Source organism: Pteropus alecto, unplaced genomic scaffold (assembly GCF_000325575.1).
Source record: "Pteropus alecto unplaced genomic scaffold, ASM32557v1 scaffold194, whole genome shotgun sequence".
Taxonomy (NCBI): Eukaryota; Metazoa; Chordata; class Mammalia; order Chiroptera; family Pteropodidae; genus Pteropus; species Pteropus alecto.
Window position 1 is genome coordinate 1,488,014 of NW_006436281.1, and position 18,503 is coordinate 1,506,516.

At 54.9% G+C, this 18,503-nt stretch overlaps 1 protein-coding gene and 1 pseudogene across 1 annotated transcript in view; one reads left to right on the top strand and one right to left on the bottom strand.

Annotated features, from left to right (window-relative positions):
* EML2 (echinoderm microtubule associated protein like 2) overlaps positions 1-16,223 on the bottom strand; it is a 26,511-nt gene extending 10,288 nt beyond the window's left edge. Inside the window, exons 1-12 of the mRNA XM_025046711.1 lie at positions 16,032-16,223; positions 12,404-12,622; positions 12,181-12,304; positions 11,889-11,993; positions 9,947-9,975; positions 9,610-9,739; positions 6,031-6,180; positions 5,464-5,533; positions 5,228-5,338; positions 3,880-3,975; positions 2,849-2,983; positions 1,836-2,043 (exon numbers count right to left, since the gene is read on the bottom strand). Coding sequence (XP_024902479.1) covers positions 1,836-2,043; positions 2,849-2,983; positions 3,880-3,975; positions 5,228-5,338; positions 5,464-5,533; positions 6,031-6,180; positions 9,610-9,739; positions 9,947-9,975; positions 11,889-11,993; positions 12,181-12,304; positions 12,404-12,596 — 1,351 coding nt within the window. The 5' untranslated portion in view covers positions 12,597-12,622; positions 16,032-16,223. The remainder of the gene's footprint in view (positions 1-1,835; positions 2,044-2,848; positions 2,984-3,879; positions 3,976-5,227; positions 5,339-5,463; positions 5,534-6,030; positions 6,181-9,609; positions 9,740-9,946; positions 9,976-11,888; positions 11,994-12,180; positions 12,305-12,403; positions 12,623-16,031) is intronic.
* On the top strand, positions 9,042-9,150 carry LOC112479714 (annotated as a pseudogene).
* Positions 16,224-18,503: the final 2,280 nt, after the last annotated feature.

The window sequence follows — 18,503 nt, forward strand, 5'->3', positions numbered from 1 at the left end:
GGGCAGATTTTGGTTCTGAGACCCAGAGGGGGCAGGAATGGAGGGTGTGAGACCAGGGAGGAGCGGGGGACACAGGGGAGAGGAAGAAGGAACCACCCTCTTCGATTCCCATCCTGTAAGACCCAGATACGGTGCCACATGCACGTGCATCATTTTTCCCACCTACCCTTCCACCCACCAACCCAACAAACACCCCAAAGCCCCACGGGCTGGACCTAGTGGTAAAGCTGGGGACATGGAAACGAACCACGGCCAGGCTCTGCCCTCGGAGAGCTTACGGTCTGCTGGGAAGGACACAATGCCAGTTACTCAGAGCTGACTCTCAGCTGTCCAATCCCAAGGAAAGCTCCTCACGACCCTGGGAGGGGAGGCAGTGATATTATAGCCACGTTCCCGATGGGACAGCTGAGTCTCAGAAGGGATGTGACTCTCCCGGCGGCTCCACAGAGCACATGGCACCGCTGAGACCTGAACCCAAGCTTGTCTAATCCCCAAACCCATTCCTTTCCCACTCCCCCTGCCTGGGGTAGCCCCGCTGGGGCCCAAGCTCCCCCAGGTCAGGAGAACTGGCACTTAGAGATAATCCCTGCTTCCCCGAGTCTACAGGCAGAAATCTGAGGCAGCTTTACCCGAGGTCACAGAGTGACACCTGGTTCAAGGCCTGTCTCCCACATACCCGAGTGCGGTGGGGCAGATGGCCTAAAAAGGGCAGGGGCCTTCGAGACCAAGTGCCCTAAGCTCTGAGTAACTGGCAGTGTGCCCTGCCTCTGTCCAGCTCGGCCATCTGCCGGGTCATTGCCCTTCTCAGAGTCTATCGTTTTTCATCTGTGAAATTGGAATATACGCAGCGCGACCTCGCATAAGGAGCATAATGTGTGGGAAAGCGAACGTACCTGGCCGAACACTCGCTCATTTGTTTATGCCATCCACTACGGGACAGCCTATTCATTCCTTGACTCACAATCCACCCAAAGGCTGGGACAACCCATTAAACCATTGGTTGGGATGATCATTTTTCATTTGTTCATCCATCCATTGGCTAGAACAATCAATTCATTTATTTATTTGGTAATCAATCCGCTCCTGGAACAATCCTTTCTTCATAACACATTTATCCACTCATTCATTCGTTCATTCATTCACTCACTCACTCACTCAGTCACTCATCACTTTATAGATCCACTGTCTGGCAAAAGACCTCTTCGTTCACTGACATAGTCATCCATTATGGAACAACCATTCATTTTCCAGTTGTTCATTCGTTCATCTAATCACCATTAAGTAGGACAGCACATTCATTTACTCATTCTTTCATTCACTGGCTAAGACAAGCCCTTAATTCATTCACTCTCTTATTCATTCATTGCTCTAGACAAACCACCTATCCACCCATCCATCATCCATCATCCATCCATCCACCCACCCACCCAGCCATCAACCATCCATCCATCCATCATCCATCCATCCATCCATCCATCATCCATCCATCATCCATCATCCATCCATCCACCCACCCACCCATCCATCATCCATCCATCCACCCATCCATCATCCATCCATCCATCCATCCATCCGCCCATCCATCCACCCACCCATCCATCATCCATCCATCCATCCACCCATCTACCATCCATCCACCCACCACCCACTCACCCACCCATCATTCTCCCATCTACCTCCAACTGGGTTAACCCATCCATCTACACTTCAAACTTGACCCCCAACATACGATATGCAGAGGACGAAGGTGGAAAATAAGTAAAGATTTTGCGGAGGTGGGATATTGGAGCTGAGCCTTGATGGGGGTGTTGGAGTTGAACAAATAAGGATTTAGCCTGTTGGACCATACCTACCATCCACGCAGGGGGCAGAGAAAGGGAGGCACAGCCAAAAGGGGCTAGGGAAGACTGGATTGGGGACCGAACAGGGGGGGTGGCACTGACCTTTGCCCCAGACATAGAGGTTTCCCCCAGAGTCCCCGGTGACCACATCGCCACCCTCCAAAAAGGTCACACACAGCACGTACTTGGCTTTCTCGTGTTTCTAAGGTGGAGAAGGGCAAGTGTCAGAAGGTCGCCGAAGCCGGGGGCGTCCTACAGCGAGGGGACCCCCTCCACCCCTCCATGCTTTCGGGTGAGGCTCTGCGAGACTCCACCCCCGTCTCTACGGGGTGCTCACGTCACCTAGACTTTTGGGCGGTAACGTCTCCCTTCCCCACCCCTGCACACTTCCTGTCTCTCTCCCCTCCCTGATTCCCGTCCCCTCTCTGTCCTTGGTTCCCCCTGCTCTCTTCCTCTTGGATTCGCCCTCTCTGCCCCTGTCCCTCACTTCTCTCCCCTCTCTCCCCATCTTCTGTGTCCGGGTCCCTCTTCCGGCCCCACCCTCTCCTCGGTATATTTCATCTCCAGCTGTGCCTGGTATTCTCTGGGCCTCCCTTTTTGGGATGAAGCCCCAACTCTCACCAAAGAGTTGACATGGCACCTCGGGGAGCCACGTCAGAGGTGCCCCTGCATCTTCTCTCCCAGGCCCTCTGCTTCCCACTCAGCTTCTCTCTCAGTGCCTGTTTCTCTCTGCTTATCTGTGATATCGACAACCGCAATGTTGTCTATTGAGCATTCACTATCCGCCAGGAGCTGCTAGACACGTCATCCATTGAGTCCTCATGACTTCGGAGTTAAGAAAGATCATCCCCACGGTATGAATAAGGACACTGAGGCCCCAGCAGGCAACACTGTAGTGTCCCTGTGATCTCCAGCCTCTGAGACCTTCTGGAGCATCCTGTTGTTTGCCTGGGTGACCCTGCCCGCCTCTTGCAAGCCCGGCCCATCCTCCAACCCCTGGCACTCACCTCAAAGAGGCCCTGCCGCTTGCTTAGGCTGGCCCCCTCCAGGCTCCAAAAGTAGATGTGGGATTTCCCGCAGGTGATGAGCACCGTGGGGTCTGTGGGGTGGAAGGTGGCCACCAGCACGGCCTCGTTGGAGCACTTTGGGGAGTGGGGAGATCTGAATGAGGGCCTCAAAGCCATGAGGGCCGCCACACCCACCCCGCACAGGACTGCCCTATACAGCTTTGTGGGTTGCGCGCTGCACTCCAGACTTGCCCGGATCTTCCCCATCCAGGCAAAGGTAAGTGCAGGAGGCAGGCGAAGCATCGTTGCCTCTTCAGCAGCATAACGGGGAGACACCCGGACAGCCCTCCTCTGCGTCAAGCACTGTGCTGAGCACTTTACATCCAGTACCTCACTGAACCCCACAGCGCCCTGTGAGGTAAGGCTCATCAGTGCCCCCTCTTACAGATTAAGCTTTACTCTCTCAGAGAGGGGAAGTCGCTTGCCAAAGGCCACACAGCCAGATAAGCATCATGTCCAGAATTAACTCATGAAGCTCTGATTCCAGAGCCCAGCCTCTCAACTGCTTCTCCTTCCCCAAACTGTGGGCCCCGATCCAGAACCCAGGTCTCCTGTCCCCAGCCCAGAACAGGTATGTGTCTTCTTTGGGCAAGTAACTCTCCCCTCTACCGGGCCTCAGGCTCCTCATCTGTAAAACAGGCCACTACCCAGGGATGCAAGTCAAAGTCTGCGTAGGACATCGCAGGACTGTAGAATCAGCATCTACCTTATACCAACCCTTCTGCTCAGCCTCGGCCACCCATCCATATCCCAACATCAAGGCCAAGGCCCTGCAAGGAAGATGCTACTGTTATCCCAATTTTACAGGTGGTGCGCCCGGAACTCAGAGAGGGCAAGCCACTTGCCCAAAGTCACACAGCCAGCAAATAAATGGCAAAGCCAGGGATTCAAGGTGAGTCTGTGTGATACCGGGCTCCCACCCACTGAGATCGGCCAGTCCTGCAGGGGAGGGGATGAGAAAAGAGCCGCACCTTGCTGTCCACCACCTTGGCCTCCTTGGCCCAGTCCCACACGGAGAGCATGTGATCGTTGGATTCGTCCACGGCACAGAGCAGATTGCCCCCATTCTGGGAGGAGAAGGGAGGAGGGGGAGGGGCAAGGTGAGTCAGGACCCTGACTCCGCCCCCCTCAACACTTCACCCACTGGGACATTTTCCACTCAGGTCCGTTTGAAGATTTTCAAAGGCTCTGGCCCATGTCACGTGAAGCACATTAAAACACACGCCCCATCCAGCAGCCATACACACATTTAAAAGGTTTTCACAATTTTCCTTTGGAAATGACTCGTCCCTAGGAAATTGATCTAATTCACCCTCAGCTACTCTCTCTGCAGCCAGCACGTGGTCAGGAATTCTTACCGAGACCATGTAACCTGCAATCTCCTATGGAATGACTTTGGTGTAGATGAAATTAAACAATAAAGTTGGTAAAACAATTTTTTTAGTTTAATTTTTAAAAAATTCTTTAATGTCACCACATATCTGACCCCTTTTACCCCATCTAGGTAAAATGTTTTTTCATACCTTTAGTTAAACACAGATTAATTTTGATTTGGCAGGCTCTGTCTCTCTCTCTCTCTCTCTAACACACACACACACAAACACACACACACACACACACACACTTTGGCAACAAAATAGCCTTTTTCCTCCCAAAGCTCTCAGATGTCTCCTTTGGCCTCAGAAAACCTGTGAGACTCTAATCCAGGGTTGTTTCCTAAACTATATGTGGGAGGATGGGCTGATTTTTATTCCCCAATCCATTGTAGACCAACACTTTGGTGAAATATGATAAAAATGTAAAGTAATTTAAAAAAACAACAAAGCCCACCAATCACATACTTGGATGTTAAGGGAATGTCAAATGGCTCTGTAAATTCCTAAAGGCTTACTCTCCATGTCTGTACTTATCTCATCCAGACCCGCCAACACCAGACTTGCCAAAATCCATCTTGGCAATGGTGCCAAGAGCCTCCTCACCAACCTAGATACAGGGCTGAAAATGCCTAAGGGATAAGGACCTTTGGAGAATGAAAGGTGGAGTGAAAAATAATGCAACGAGTGTTAACTGATCTACAAGGGATCACCGAGGGGTTTGGGGCGATCAGAATATATGGGTGTCCATCACAAAGGCTAACAGTGCAGGCCTGTGACACCACAGAGATGGATGCCCAGCCTGGAGGACCCGGAATTCCGCTGGGGGAGGGGGTGTGACCTACACCTGTGACATCCCAAAGGGATGGGTGGGAAGGGGCAGCACGGGCTCTTGATTTTGGAGATGAGGGGCACGTGGGCAGGTGAGGGTCGGTGCAGGACTTACCGATTTGGAAAAGCCCACGCAGCACACGGCTCTGTCAAACACCCCCAGGCCCAGCACGTGTAAGGTAGAGAGAGAGACTGAGTCCCAGATGCGTACATGGGGTGGCAGTGGCTGCAGGAAAGAAATCGGCCTGTTCCCTGGGATCTCAGATGCCTGCCCACCCTCTCTCTCTACTCCCCCACCCTGACCCAAGACGCCACCCCAGTCTGCCAGTCCTGCTTCCTCCACTCCGTTACCTTCCCCTCCTTCGTGGTGCCTGCCACCTGTCCAGTGGCGATGGTGACCATATCAGGATGGACAGCCAGGCTGAAGAGAGAGAGGACAGATGGACAAGGCTCAGTGGGAGGGAATGGACCCAGGACCCCTCCTGCAGTTATTCATTTCACAGGTTGGCTGGCTGAGTTATTTAGTCAATAAACATCTCTTTAGTCTTTCAGTAGCCATAACGAAGTAGCCCCTGGGTACTGCAGCTCAGAAACAAGACTCAGGCCCGGAGTCTGTAACTCAAATGCCTGCAGGGCTCAGGCCTGTACCACAAATGGCCAGGAGAGGGCACCCATTTAAAGGGGCCGCCACCAAAACGGGTCCAACACACTACACTGCAGGATAGTCTGGGGTGCCAGCTCGGAGCTTTCAAAAGTGAAAACTCCAGGCATTTGAATGAATTCACCGATATCTGAAATATAATCAATCTACATTTTTTGCCTCGAGTTCAGCCCTCAGGCCAGCAAAGGTCCCGCCCTGCCCTGCCACCCAAATAGTGAGTGCCCTAGGCCGGAGGGAGCTCTCTCCCGGGGCCTCACCATTTGATGTCATCGTTGTGTCCCAGGTAATGTCGCTGCCTCTGCTCCTCCACGCTGTACAGCACGGCCACTGAGGCCACGAAGTATACTATCTCCCCTGTGGGCAGCAGGTAGAGGTTGGCACGACAGTCTCTGCCACGGTAGCCATAGCTGGAAGCCCCCCGGGGGCCGGTTAAGGAGCCTGTGTGGTGTCGCACGTGCCAACTGAGTGCTGGACTCAACGAGGTACCCGGAGCTAGGTTTTCTCGCTCCCACTCTTAACCCCCACGGAGCCTTGAATGATGGCACCCCCGAAATTAGGTCCACCAAAGTATGAATCCCCCGCCGAATCTGTGAATTAGACCTGACCTGGAAAACGACTCTTTGCGGATGTAATTAAGAATCTCGAGATGAGATCACCTGGGTTATCTGGGTGGGCCCTGGATCCAATGACAAGTGTCCTTATAACCCACAGAGAGAAGACACACACTCAGGGGTGGAAAAGGCCACATGAAGACCATCGGATTGGGGTGATGCAGCTACAAGCCAAGGAACCCTTGGGGTTGTCCGTGGCCACCAGAAGCTAGGAGACAGACGAACCAGTCCTCTTCCACGGGCTCAGGGGGGAGCGTGCCCCCCCGACCCCGACACCGTGATTTGAGAGTCCTGGCCTCCAGAACTGCGAGAGATTTTTGTTGTTTTAAGCCACCAAGTTTGTGGCTTAATTTGTTACAGCAGACACAAGAAATTAATATAAGCTCTAGTCCAGGGGTCCCTATCCCCCAAACCACGGACTAGTACTGGTCCGCAGAGCAGGAGGTGAGCAAGCAAAGCTTTATCCCTTTCCCAGCCTCTCCCCAGCACCAGCATCACCGCCTCAGCCCGGTCCGCACAGCAGGAGGTGAGCTTTCGCAGCCTCTCCCCAGCACCAGCATCACCGCCTCAGCTCCGCCTCAGCTCCTCAGGCATTAGATTCTCGCAGGAGCACCGGCCCCTGGTGCCAAAAAGGTTGGGGACCACGGATATAGCCTATCCTCTTCCCCTGAAAGGGATGCTGTTAAAACCCATTAACACTGAGCCAGCCACATCCTTCCTCTGCTCAGAACCTTCCCATGGGTCCCACCGCACTCAGAGAGGAAGTCAAAGTCCTTACGAAAGCCCAGGCGTGAGGCCTGGCCTGACCCGGGCCCTGGTTCTTTATTCTGCTCATACCTACTCAGCTGCGGTCACAGGAGCCTCCTCCCTGTTCCACCTCAGGGCCTTTGCACTCGCCGCTCCCGCCACCTGCGTACTCCTCCCCATCATCTCCCCCTCTGCTCTGCTTCGGGTCTCTGCTCAACCATCGGCTCCTCAGAGAGGCCTTCCTGCCCGTGCTACTTGAAACTGCAAACTCATGCCCGCTCGCTGCCCTCATCCCTCCCCCACTTCAAATTTCCACAGCGCACTTGTCGGCATCCCATGTGCTATATGTTGAACTTATCTGTCTCAACTAGTTTCTGCTCCAAGAGAGCAGAAATCTTTGTCCGTGTCGTTCACTCCCGTGTCCCTTGTGCCCAGGGCGGCGCCTGATGCACAGCTGACGTATGAATTCAATATCTGCTGAAGGAATGGCTGACTGTCCTGTTTAGAACTTTCTGTGGCTTCCCAGTACTCCTAGGAGAGAGCCAGGGCTCCTGCCTACTCTTACTCTGATTTGGGAGTTGCTAGAATGCCAAGACCATCACCGCCAGCCCAGGCCCTGGCACTAATTTTCGCGTTGCCTAGTACATTCTACCCACCACCCTTCCCAGCCTCAGGCGCTTTCCTCCCCTACACTTAAACCACTTTGTAATTACCTGGTTAATCTGTTTATTAACTGTTCTTACTCCCCCATGGGACTGAGTTCCACGGTAGCTGAGACTGGGCTGTTTTGTTCACTTCTGAAACTACTGTGAGAAGCCCATCCTGACCCCCAGGCTTGGGCAGCTACCCGCGCCCCCATCCCAGTCTTGACCACTCTGAGTTGTCACTGCCAAGGAGTCTGTCTCCACACTGGACTGTGGGCCCACGAGGGCAGGCAGACACTGTCATGGTGACTACTGGGTCAGAGCCCTAGGCCCTGGAAAATGTTCAGAAAAGGTCTGAATGAATGTCAATATGTGTATCCTGACCCCGTGGAAACTGCCCCACCCCGCTGTCATTTCTGAGGTGGGAAATGAGACCCACGCTGACTTTCACGGTCTCAGCTGCCTCTCATCCGATGCTTATCAAGCCCGGCCCGGGGTTGACAGCCTGGAATTCCTCGATTCCCGTGTATATTTCCAGCTGCCTCGAGGAGACCCTGGGCTCTGGCAGCCCTGCCTCTTCCAGAGCTGAAATTGAGGCCAAGAGAGGAGGAAGGGGACTGCGTCCCTAGGGTGCAGATCCCGCCTCAGTGGGCTTTTTGGAAAAAGCTCGGGGCCCAGCGTCAGAGGTCTCGACTCAGATGTGTCGACTCCCTAGGCCCCCTCTCTTGGCCTCAGTTTCCTGACCTGGGAAGTGGCGGTAACACCCACCCTGCAGGCCTCAGGGAACTCTCGGAGGCCGCTGGTTGTAAAAACACATTCTCAACTCCACGGAAGAGAAGGATCCTATGATTCAACATATTTATGCATCAAAGAACTTAGAATAATGCCTGGCATGTAATAAGCGCTCAATGATGATTATTATTTTATCAGTTTTATGGGGCACGTATCATGAACTCGGCCCCTTTACGTATTGTTTCACAGCCTATGAATCTGAGATCAGGAAATCCGTTTTTCAGAGGAGACAACTGAGGCATAGAGGAAAGGTGACTTGTCCGGTGTCGCACAGCCAGCCAGAGGTTAGGCTGGGGTTTCGACCCGTTTCTGCCAGACTCCAAAGACAAGGTTCTTAACCATTACTAACTTCTGTTTCTCAAACATACCGAGCGCACTCTGGCTACAGAGGCCTTGTACCTGAGGCCTTGTACCTAGTTCTTCCTGTGCCAGCTCCTAATTGTACAATTCTCAGCTCAAATGCCCCCTCCTCAGGTCTATGGCCATGCCACCCTGAACTTGCCTGATCTCAGAAGTTAAGCAGGGTCGGTCCTGGTTAGTACTCGGATGGGAGACCCCCTAGGAAGACCAGGTGCTGTAGGCTTTAATAAAAAAAATTTAAAAATAAAAAATGCCCCCTCTTCAGAGAAATCTAGTTATTCCCCTCACATGAGCTTAGGTTATTGTATTCTCAGAATTTACTACTAATTGACATTATCTTGTTTATTTAGTTACTGGCTTCTATCCACTTTAGAACGGGAGCTGCGTGAAGCAGCTTGAACGTAAAAGAGCATCTGACACACCTGACATACAGAAAGTGCTCAGCAAACATTTGCTGCTTTAATGAATTATAAAAGGTCATTTCAGCTAAACTGCTGTCGTCCTTGGCTTTCTCCTGACTACGGGGTCATCCTGCCCCCTCCTGCCACAGGGGCCTGGATGTCCCTCCTTCGGTACAAGGACACTCCCTCCTGCTTAAGTCCGACACCAGAAGGGCTTTTGTCCCCTTCTTACTGGGGGGATGGGGTGTGGGGGAGGGGGAGGGATTAAAGCAAAAGGATACACCCAGTCCAGCTTGAGTCTGCAGGAAGGCAGCTCCGAGCGCGTGTCCAGGCTGTAGGTGGGCGCCAGCTCATCCGGGATCAGCATGGGCACAGGGCGGCCCCTCAGGAACATTTTGACGGAGCCCTCCTCTGCCAGAACACCCCAGGAGTCAGGCGCGGACACCAGCCCCCATCCCTATTTCCTCTCCCCTTCAGTTACTTTAAAAAAAAAAAAAATAGGTGGGGAAACTGAGGCCAGAAAAGCAAAGGCCTAGTAGCCAGGTCCCCTGATCTCCAGCTCGCGGCATCTCACCCCGGCAAGCCCCCAGTCGAGGCCCTCCCGCCCGCCCCACTTACCCATGCTGAAGATAACTTCTTTGGTTTTGCTGTCAGGACAGGACAAACACAATAAAACAAAACAAAAGACACCCTCATCAGCAGGCAGGTCAGAAAAGGGGAGTCAGCACTCCACCGCCCCACCGCTCCCGGGAGGTCGGATGCACCATGGGGGCCGCGAAAGTGCGGAGCGCCGCCTCTCTGCAGGCCGTGTGCTTTGCTCGGTTCATCTTGCAGAGCCTAAGACACAGGCCCAGAGAGGCAGCGATCGCCAAAGATCACACAGACGAAGCGGCAGGGGCGCGATCCTGGAAGAGGGGAGTCAGCAGAGACCCCCTCCCTCCTAACCAGCGCGGCTTTCCCACCGCTCCCCACCCCCACTCCCACAGCGCCCCGAACTGCAAGCACCAAGGGAAGCAGTGAAGGTTTAAGGAAAGGGGCGTGTCTCCACGTTCCCTCTGCGGGGGGAAAGGGGTGAGGCTCGCGGGCCTGGGTCTCTGGCGAAGGCGGAGACCTGGAGTCCAGGCTGCGCGAGCGCGGGGACGAGGGGGGTCTGTGAGAGGGTCTCACCCAGCTCCAAAGCTACTCATGGCGGCGGCTGGTGGAGCTTCGGGACCGGGGGTGGAGCCGGGACCGGCCCCGCCGCTTCCGGCCCTGGGAGGCGCCCGCGCCGCCGCGCCCTGCCCCGCCCTGCGCGACTGACCCCGAGAGCCGGAGGGTCACACTGGGTCTCAGGTCCCGGGCTGCGGGGTCCTGATACCAGGCTCTTTTTTGAGGGTAAGGGAGAATGTCGTTTGAGAACTTGGACTCAGGGGTGTGTCTGCCTGAGTTCAAATCCCAGCTCTGCCATTTCCTAGAAGGTGGGCAAGTCGCCTAACCTCTGCCTTAGTTTCCTCGTTCTTAAAACAAGGATAATAAGAGTATCTCCCTCCCGGGGTGGTTGCGAGGGTTAAATTGGTCACATCGCTGTGCCTGGAGTAGTACCTGGCACAGCGCTATGTAGGTGTTTGCTATTATTTGAGTGGGGTTGAAATGTATGGGTTTCGACCGGGGTTCTGCCTTGGGCCGGCCCCCAGGATCCGACCACGCCCACTGCACCATGACTCCGCCCATCATTCGGTAAGGCCCTGACTCCACGAAGTTGATAACTCCCAGCGTTCTGATCACACCCACCTCTCCCCTGAGTTGACTCGTCTCTTGATAATTGATCGCACCCCCTGAGCCCTCTTCCCTGCCCCTGGTCCCGCCAGGCATTCGGACAACGACCACTTTCACGCGACCCAATCTCTGAGTTGAGTCCCTTCAAGCCTCCAGGTTGGCTCAGCCTCCTGAGACTTGACCACGCCCACCTGCGGCCCCGCCCAATCTCCGCCTGGCAGAGACCCAGGCTCCGCTCCGCCCCACTCCTTGCATCTGACACGCCCCCACCCAGTCGAAGCCCCAGTGACCCCCCAGCCCAGGTTCTCATCAGACCAGGTTAACCCTTCTGGCCACGCTCTCAAATTCAAATCACGCCCCTCCCTCTGACTCCCCTCCATTCCCTGCAAAAACTTCTCTGAGGCTTCTGCCCTGGCAGCACCCCTGAGATTCAGTGGGGACTCTCTACTCTCTAAGGACAGAGTTTACCTTAATAGCCACGCCCACAATCTTGGCTCCTCTGGGACCTCTACTCTGGCTCATCCAGGAGGCCCTGACCTTTTATGTTCTGGTCTGTCCCCTTAACGCTTTGACTACGCCCCTCAGGGTTGGCTCCCCCTTTCCAGGCCCTTCCCTTCGACCACACTATCCAAAGATTGGTCCCTCCAATTCTCCGGCACTGTTCCCGCATCCTAAAACTAGATGACCCCGCTCTAGGTTATCACCTCATGGCCTGGGGTATCGCCCTAAATTCCTCAACCTTTACGATGCCTATTTGGGGTTCTGGCCCCACCATCTGTGACATGGCTCCGCCTCGGACACTTACCCTTCCTTTTTGGCGCTACAATTGCTGCTAGAGGATGTGGTGCGGCTGCGGGGGTCCTCGCGACGCACCGAGGCGAGGCGCTCCGGTGACAAGTAGCGGCGGGCACTGCAAAGAGAGAGCACACAGCTAGGGCTGGAGCCTGCGAGGCCAGCAGGCGAGTGCGGGTGCGGGCGAGAACCTGCCCGCACCTTCCACTGCTGGAGTTCAGGCACCTGAGTCCATCCCTTTCCGTATAAACTCGGTCTCCCACAAGGTCTTGAAGGAGGCTGGGATCCCGGCTTTCGTGCCTTACCTGCGCCCGGAAGTCGCCTCCTTCTTGGGGGAGGAAGGGGACGTGGCATAGCCGCCCACGCGCCGCGGGGGTACTGAGCCATTGAGGGGCGTCCTGGTGGGAAGGCCTTTCAAGAGCTGACACACTAGAAGGATGAAGTGAAGAGGACAGAAGCGGGTGAGTGCGAGATCCGAGCACCGGTCCCCTCTCCATCTCACCTCTCCAGTCTAGCGAAGATAGGTACCCGAGGCTGTGGTGCCTAGGCGCGGAGGCGCCCGGCCCTTGGGGGTGCCCCGCGCGCGCAGTGCAGCGCCCTGCTCTTCGCATGCCCGTAGGCGACGCAGCGCGTCAGCCAGCGCCGCCTTTAGGACCGCCAGCTCGTCTTCCTGCAGCTGCAGCCGCTGCTCCAGCGCCGACACGCGGTCGTCCACCTCCATGCCGCTCGTGCCTGACAAATTGTCATCTGGAAGGCAGGGGAGGGCTGGCTGCGGGGGGCCACCCAGGAACTCCAACGCCCGAGGTGTCCCTACGGCCTTCCCAGGACTAAGCGGGGCCAGCCACGCCCTCTTCCTCTCGCGCAACCTGGGGCTGGGTAGCTTGGCGATGGGCCGAGAAGAGGGCTTCCAAAGGGTATGGAAATCCCCTCAGCTCTCAGCCCTTGCCCCCACACTCCTCTCTGCCGCTGCGCCCTAGAGGTGTGACCTTAGGGAAGTCCCTTCCTCTCTTACTTTCTAAGAGTCTACGAATCAAGAGCCTCTCGACTCTGGTTTTAAGGCTCTATGACTAAGATGCTAAATATTTATGAGTGACATCAACATTGTCAAGATGACATCGACTTATTCCTACTGACACCAACGTTCTAGAATTGGTCCCCAGTATTCTGTGACGAATATCAACATTTTATCGCGAATACTAATGTTCCCTCTCTGTTTCTAAGACTTTCCAAACTAAAAGGTCGTTCCTGGTACCTCCCCTTTCCAATCTCTCCCCACCAGGGGATTCGACCCCAAACCCGCAGCAAGGACAGAGTTTCTGCGGCCCCTGGCGGCAGAATTGGGAATTGCAGGCAGCGTATCGCAGACCCAAGAGACCCACGCGAGGGAGACCTGACATCCAAACTCTCTTCTCCAGCCGGAGCGTCTCTCCTCTGTTCCCCTTCTTTATTTCGCTGTGTACCCCATGCCCCAGATTCCGCTCTCCCTCTCTTCTCCAACCCAAGGGTGCAGGCAAATAACTTCTCCACTCCCCACCTCCCCCCGCCCATTTTCCCGAAATGGGAGGGGCGGAAGACCGAGGTGGTCCCCTTCTCCCCTTCCTCCCAGATTACTCACACCCAGACTCATTGCTGGCAACAACCGAAGAAACCCCAGCTCCCAGCCGGGCGGACGTAAATGTGGTAACACTGACAGGGACGGTGCGTGGAGGTCGCACCTGCCATCCCACAGCCCCAGGCTGCCCCGCCTGTCCGCTGGGCTCCGCAGTGCAGCCTTCGGTCCCTCCCCGCCCTCCCCCCTGCCCAATCGCCTGCCGGGCTTTGCCCGCCCTTCCCCCCGCCCCCACCCACAGCCTCTCTGGTCCGGGGCCAGGACCTGCAGAGGTAAGTGGGGGCCTCCCAAGGTCGGAGGGGGAGATAGCTGTCTGGACTTGCAACTCAAGAGAAGGGAACCTCAGGGTCCCATTGGCACCAAGCGTGCCAAGGAGGGAAACTAAGGACGGAGGCTGAGGGAGTGTGCAGACTCGCCAAAGGTCACAAAGCCGATAAGTGAGGGGCAGGAGGGCGCAATCACCTCGTTGTGCCGAACTCCCTCTTACCTACTGCTAACAATACTACCAAAAAAATGAGATCTGGTGAACTTACATGCGGCAAACACTGTTCGTGCAAAAAAGAGCACATTTCTCTGCTCATGGTATGTACTCAGTAAATCCAGAATACAATCAACTGTTATCATGGCACCTAACGCTCCTAGCAACTCAGTAGTTGTACCATGATACCGGCTTCGGGAGGAAGGTGACTGAGGCCCAGAGAGGTGAAGTTACTTGTACACGACACACAGCCTTTCAGCAGCAAAACAGACACTGGACTCAGGCTTAGGCACCCCATCACCCTGCCTCTTAGACGGGCAGAGGACAAAATGAGCGAGCATCCTAGTCCTCTGCCAACTCCAGTGGTCTCTGGCACTGGGGGGTATGTCCAGGGGAGTGAGCCTCCAAACTGGAAAAGAGTCCCTTCTCAGAAGGGCCCCCTGAGTGAAATAGAGAAGCTTTCACCTTGGCCCTTCGACCCCCCACCCAGAGAGGCAGGATGCATTCTGAGGCCTTAGCCTGCCTTGCCCCCCACGATTCAAGTCCTCTGATCCCTCCAGACTATTCCCCCACCCTCAGTCCATTGACCTGGAGACCAGCCCCCCACTTCCCACGTCTCCTCCCGTGTCTCCTCTCTGCCTCCAGCTCCCCTCATCTGGGCCTGACACCTACAATGGCCCTTCTGATACCATAACCATTTGTCTAGGGAGAAGGAATGAGTCCTAATGGGTGGGAGGGGTGGGGCCGAAGGATTTGGGGGTAGAGTGGAGGCAAAGTCCTCTGGTGGTCCTCCTCAGTCCTACAGACAGCCCACCAGCCAACACCAAATCCCACCCTCCCCTGAACGTCTTTTCCTCTGCCAGGAAGAAGGGGGAGGGTCCCAGAGGATTGAGAGGAGATAGGGAAGACAGTCCCAGATCTCCAGGCCTTCAACCCTTCAAACCCAAGCTCCTGAAGGTTCTTCCCCCTTCTCTCCATTCTGGGGTGGGAGACTGGGATCCGAGCTTTGGGGATCAGGGACCTTGCTCTGGGGTCAGGGTCCTGCTGGGGGGCGGGGGGAACGGGCAATCTTCAGCCGGGGGCGAGAATGGGGACTTGAAAGCTGGAGGTTGGGGCAGGAGGAGATGGGTCCAGCCCTGGGCGGGGCCAAGGTCGGAAGTGAGGAGGGGTCTCACCGTTGCAGTATTGAAGCAGGGAAGACGTGTCGTAGAGGCCGCAGAAGGCCGGGCCGCGCTCCGCCATCGCCCCGCCACAGCCACCGCCGGCCCCCCCGGCCCCAGCTCGGGCCCGGTCCCCTCCCCAGGCCTTGCCTCCCGTTGCCATAGCAACGCCCTTCGTTCCAGCATCCCCGGCTCCGCCCGCCCGGCATCAGGCGGCCGGCGCCGGGCCTGGCACTGGGATCATCCCCCAGGATGCTTAGAAAGGGGGGTCAGGACACCCCCTGCCAGGCTCCCCAACACAATCCTCGGGCCCAGATTGGTTACGCCGAGATCCCCCTCGGTACCGTCTGGTCCCGCCCACAACCGGTGCGTACGCTCTCTAGACCCCTACCTTGCGTGTTCAGGACCAATGAGAGCCTGTCGCGCAGGCCCCTCCGCCAATAGGGACACAGAAGGATTGGAAGGGGCAGGGCCTTCCCAGCTTTTCAGCCTGAAGCATAACCCCCGACTCCGAGAGGAAGATGGGGTGGAGGAAGACACTCCCATATCCTCAAAACCTTCTCCCTAACCTTTCACTGGATTTCCCAAAAGCCCCTTGCAAGACTAGAACTCGACCCTAGAGTCTTAAATTCGCTCAGATATCCACTAGCTCCTCCCTAGCCCAGTTCTTAGAGCCCTTGTTTATTAGATCTAGACCCGCCCCCAGGGGTCTTAGCTCCATCCACAGAATCCGGCGGGAACTAACGTTCTATTCCCACCCCCAGAGCCTTTGGCACCGCTCCCTAAGCGTCCAAGGGCTACAGGACTTATCCCAGAGCCCTTAACCCGGCCTTCTTATAGGGTTAGCTCCGCCCCAGAGTTTAGACCCCTCCACTAAGTTTGTTGTTCCTCCCTAACCTTTCTCTTTACCTTCTCTTTAGTTCCTCCTCGACGTCCTTCATCTCCCACGACTTCATTATCCAGTCCCGGTTTTGACACAGGTCCAGCTGTGACGCCTGGCCGGCTGGCAGTGTCAGTCGGAGCTGGCTCCAATGTTGGGGGAAGATGGGAGGGTAAAAAACTTGACAATGGATGTAAAGAATAGTGGAGCACCTTCCCCAAGTCCGCAGTGAGGGTCAGCACCTAGACATGACCCAGACCATGTTTTATAGTTAGAGGAAACAAGCCCACAGTAGGGAGAGATTTGCCTTTGGACACACAGGCAGACCTTAAAAGCACAGGACGTTGGAAACAGAATGATCCGGGTTTGAATACCGACTCCACTACTTTCTGTTTGGGACTCTGTCCGTTTCCACGTGTGGGAGGTGTGTGTGTGTGTGGGGGGTCCTATCTGCCTACCTGTTTCATTCATTTAAAAATGTTTACCGAGTGCCTACTCTGTCCTAGGTCCTGGAGTTTCGGTATTAACCAAGTCAACTCCAGTTTGTTGAGGATGTATAATAATAGCTAACATTTATTGAGCACCTACTGCATGTGAAGCGGTCATTGATCTTCACCACAAGCCCTATTTCCATCACCATTTTACAGATGAAGAAACAGGCGTGGAGCTGGTAAGATAATTTCAGACCCTGGTATTACAGAGATAAGACAAAATGATCTGATCGAGGGCAGGAGGTTGAGGTTCATTTAGGGAAAGTGGAGCCAGGGAAGATCTCTCTGAGTGACACATGAATTGAGATGTGAATCATAAGAAAGAAGCAATCGCTCATGGAGTTGGAAAAGGGAGAAGCTTCCAGGCGGAGGAAACAGGAAGTGCAAAGGTCCGGAGGTAGGTATGAGTTTGGCATGTTCTCGGGGCAACGAGAAGACTGGTGAGGATGGAGCTGCAGAGGGAGAGGAGGGCGGGAGGTAGGTGAGGTCGGGAAGGTAACGGACCCACCAGAGTTTGCACAGCGCTCCCCAACATGTTTGGCACCAGGGACTGGTGCTCCTATGAAGATCTAACACCCAATGATCTGAAGGGGAGCTGAGGCGGTGATGCTGGCGCTGGGGAGCAGCTGCCAATACCAGCGAAGCTTTGCTCACCCGCAGCTCACCTCCTGCTGTGCAGCCTGGTTCCTAACAGTCCATAGACAGGTACCAGTCTGAGGCTTGAGGCTGGGGGTGGGGGCGGTTAGGGACCACTGTTGTAGGTCCTCGAAGGCTATGGAAAGATGTTTGTGGTTTGTCACTGTAACCAAGTCCCATTGAGGCCACCGATGTAAATCACACATAAGTATAGTGCTTGGCACACAGTAGGCCCACATAAATGATAGCAACTCCTAGCATTTCCCAGTGAACACCTACTATGTAGGGTACCAAAGTCCCGTTGACCTTAATAAAAGTTATTTTACCAGCAAAAATTGAAAATGGATTTATTGGGGAGTAGCAAAGAATTGCAATTCAGGACACGCAAGCTACAGCTAAAGCCGCAGGCAAGTCCAACAAGCAAAGGAGAGGAATGTTATTTTATGAAGAAAAAGGAGGAAGTTGGGAGGGGGTGTTTTGAATGAAAGTCCACTGGAGAAAAGTAAGCATTCACAAAGATGATGGTTCCTCACTGGAGGAGTTGCTGGCACTGTCAATTTCAATGCACGCCTTTTCCAGTTGGGGTCTATAACTGATGATTCTTTCCAGTGTGGGTGTTTGTAATGGACACAGCTTCCATTGACATAGAGCGGCACTGTGTTAGAGCTCCCCCTTCTGGCCTCCCAACATCATTTTAGTGGTTTCCCTTGATTAATTTTCACAATCAATAATGGGTTCGAAGTGATGACCAAAATAGATGCGGGCCATTATTCTGTGATCACAGCTAATTGTGTTAGTGATAGAAGCGAAGCAGGAATTCAGATTTCCTGCCTCCCAAACTCCCACTTCTGCCACCCTCCACCCGGATGAGCTCAGATTCTGAGAAAGTCAGACACCTACAAACGGAACTCTGCTGCAGGATGCATTGTGCTAAGGGTGTTACCGGAGCATCCCCAGGGGACTGTGGGAGCCCAGGGGAGTTCAGATCCTGTGTGCTCCCTGTGTTGGGTGGGGGAAGTGAGACCAGGGTGTGGATGAAGGAACCACAGGCAGTTTAGGCTGGTAGGTTGTGTGTTGGGGGGGGGGAGGGAGTGGGGGTGACACACGAAGATGAATCAGTCCTTGCCCTTGAGGTGTCAAGATCCATGTGAGCACAGTGACCTTGGCCAAATAGCTTGGCTTTTCCTTCTCTGCAAAATGGGAGTCATCCCAGCACCCACTCCCCCGGGGGAAGAAAAGCCGCTTCAGTGAGCTCCTGCCTGGCTCAGCAAAGTGGTTTTTGGGTACAGCTAATGGAGATGATTTTATTACAAGTGTTTCGCAGGGAGATGTCAATAGCAGGAGTGGGGAGGGGGTGACTCTGCTGGGGGTGGG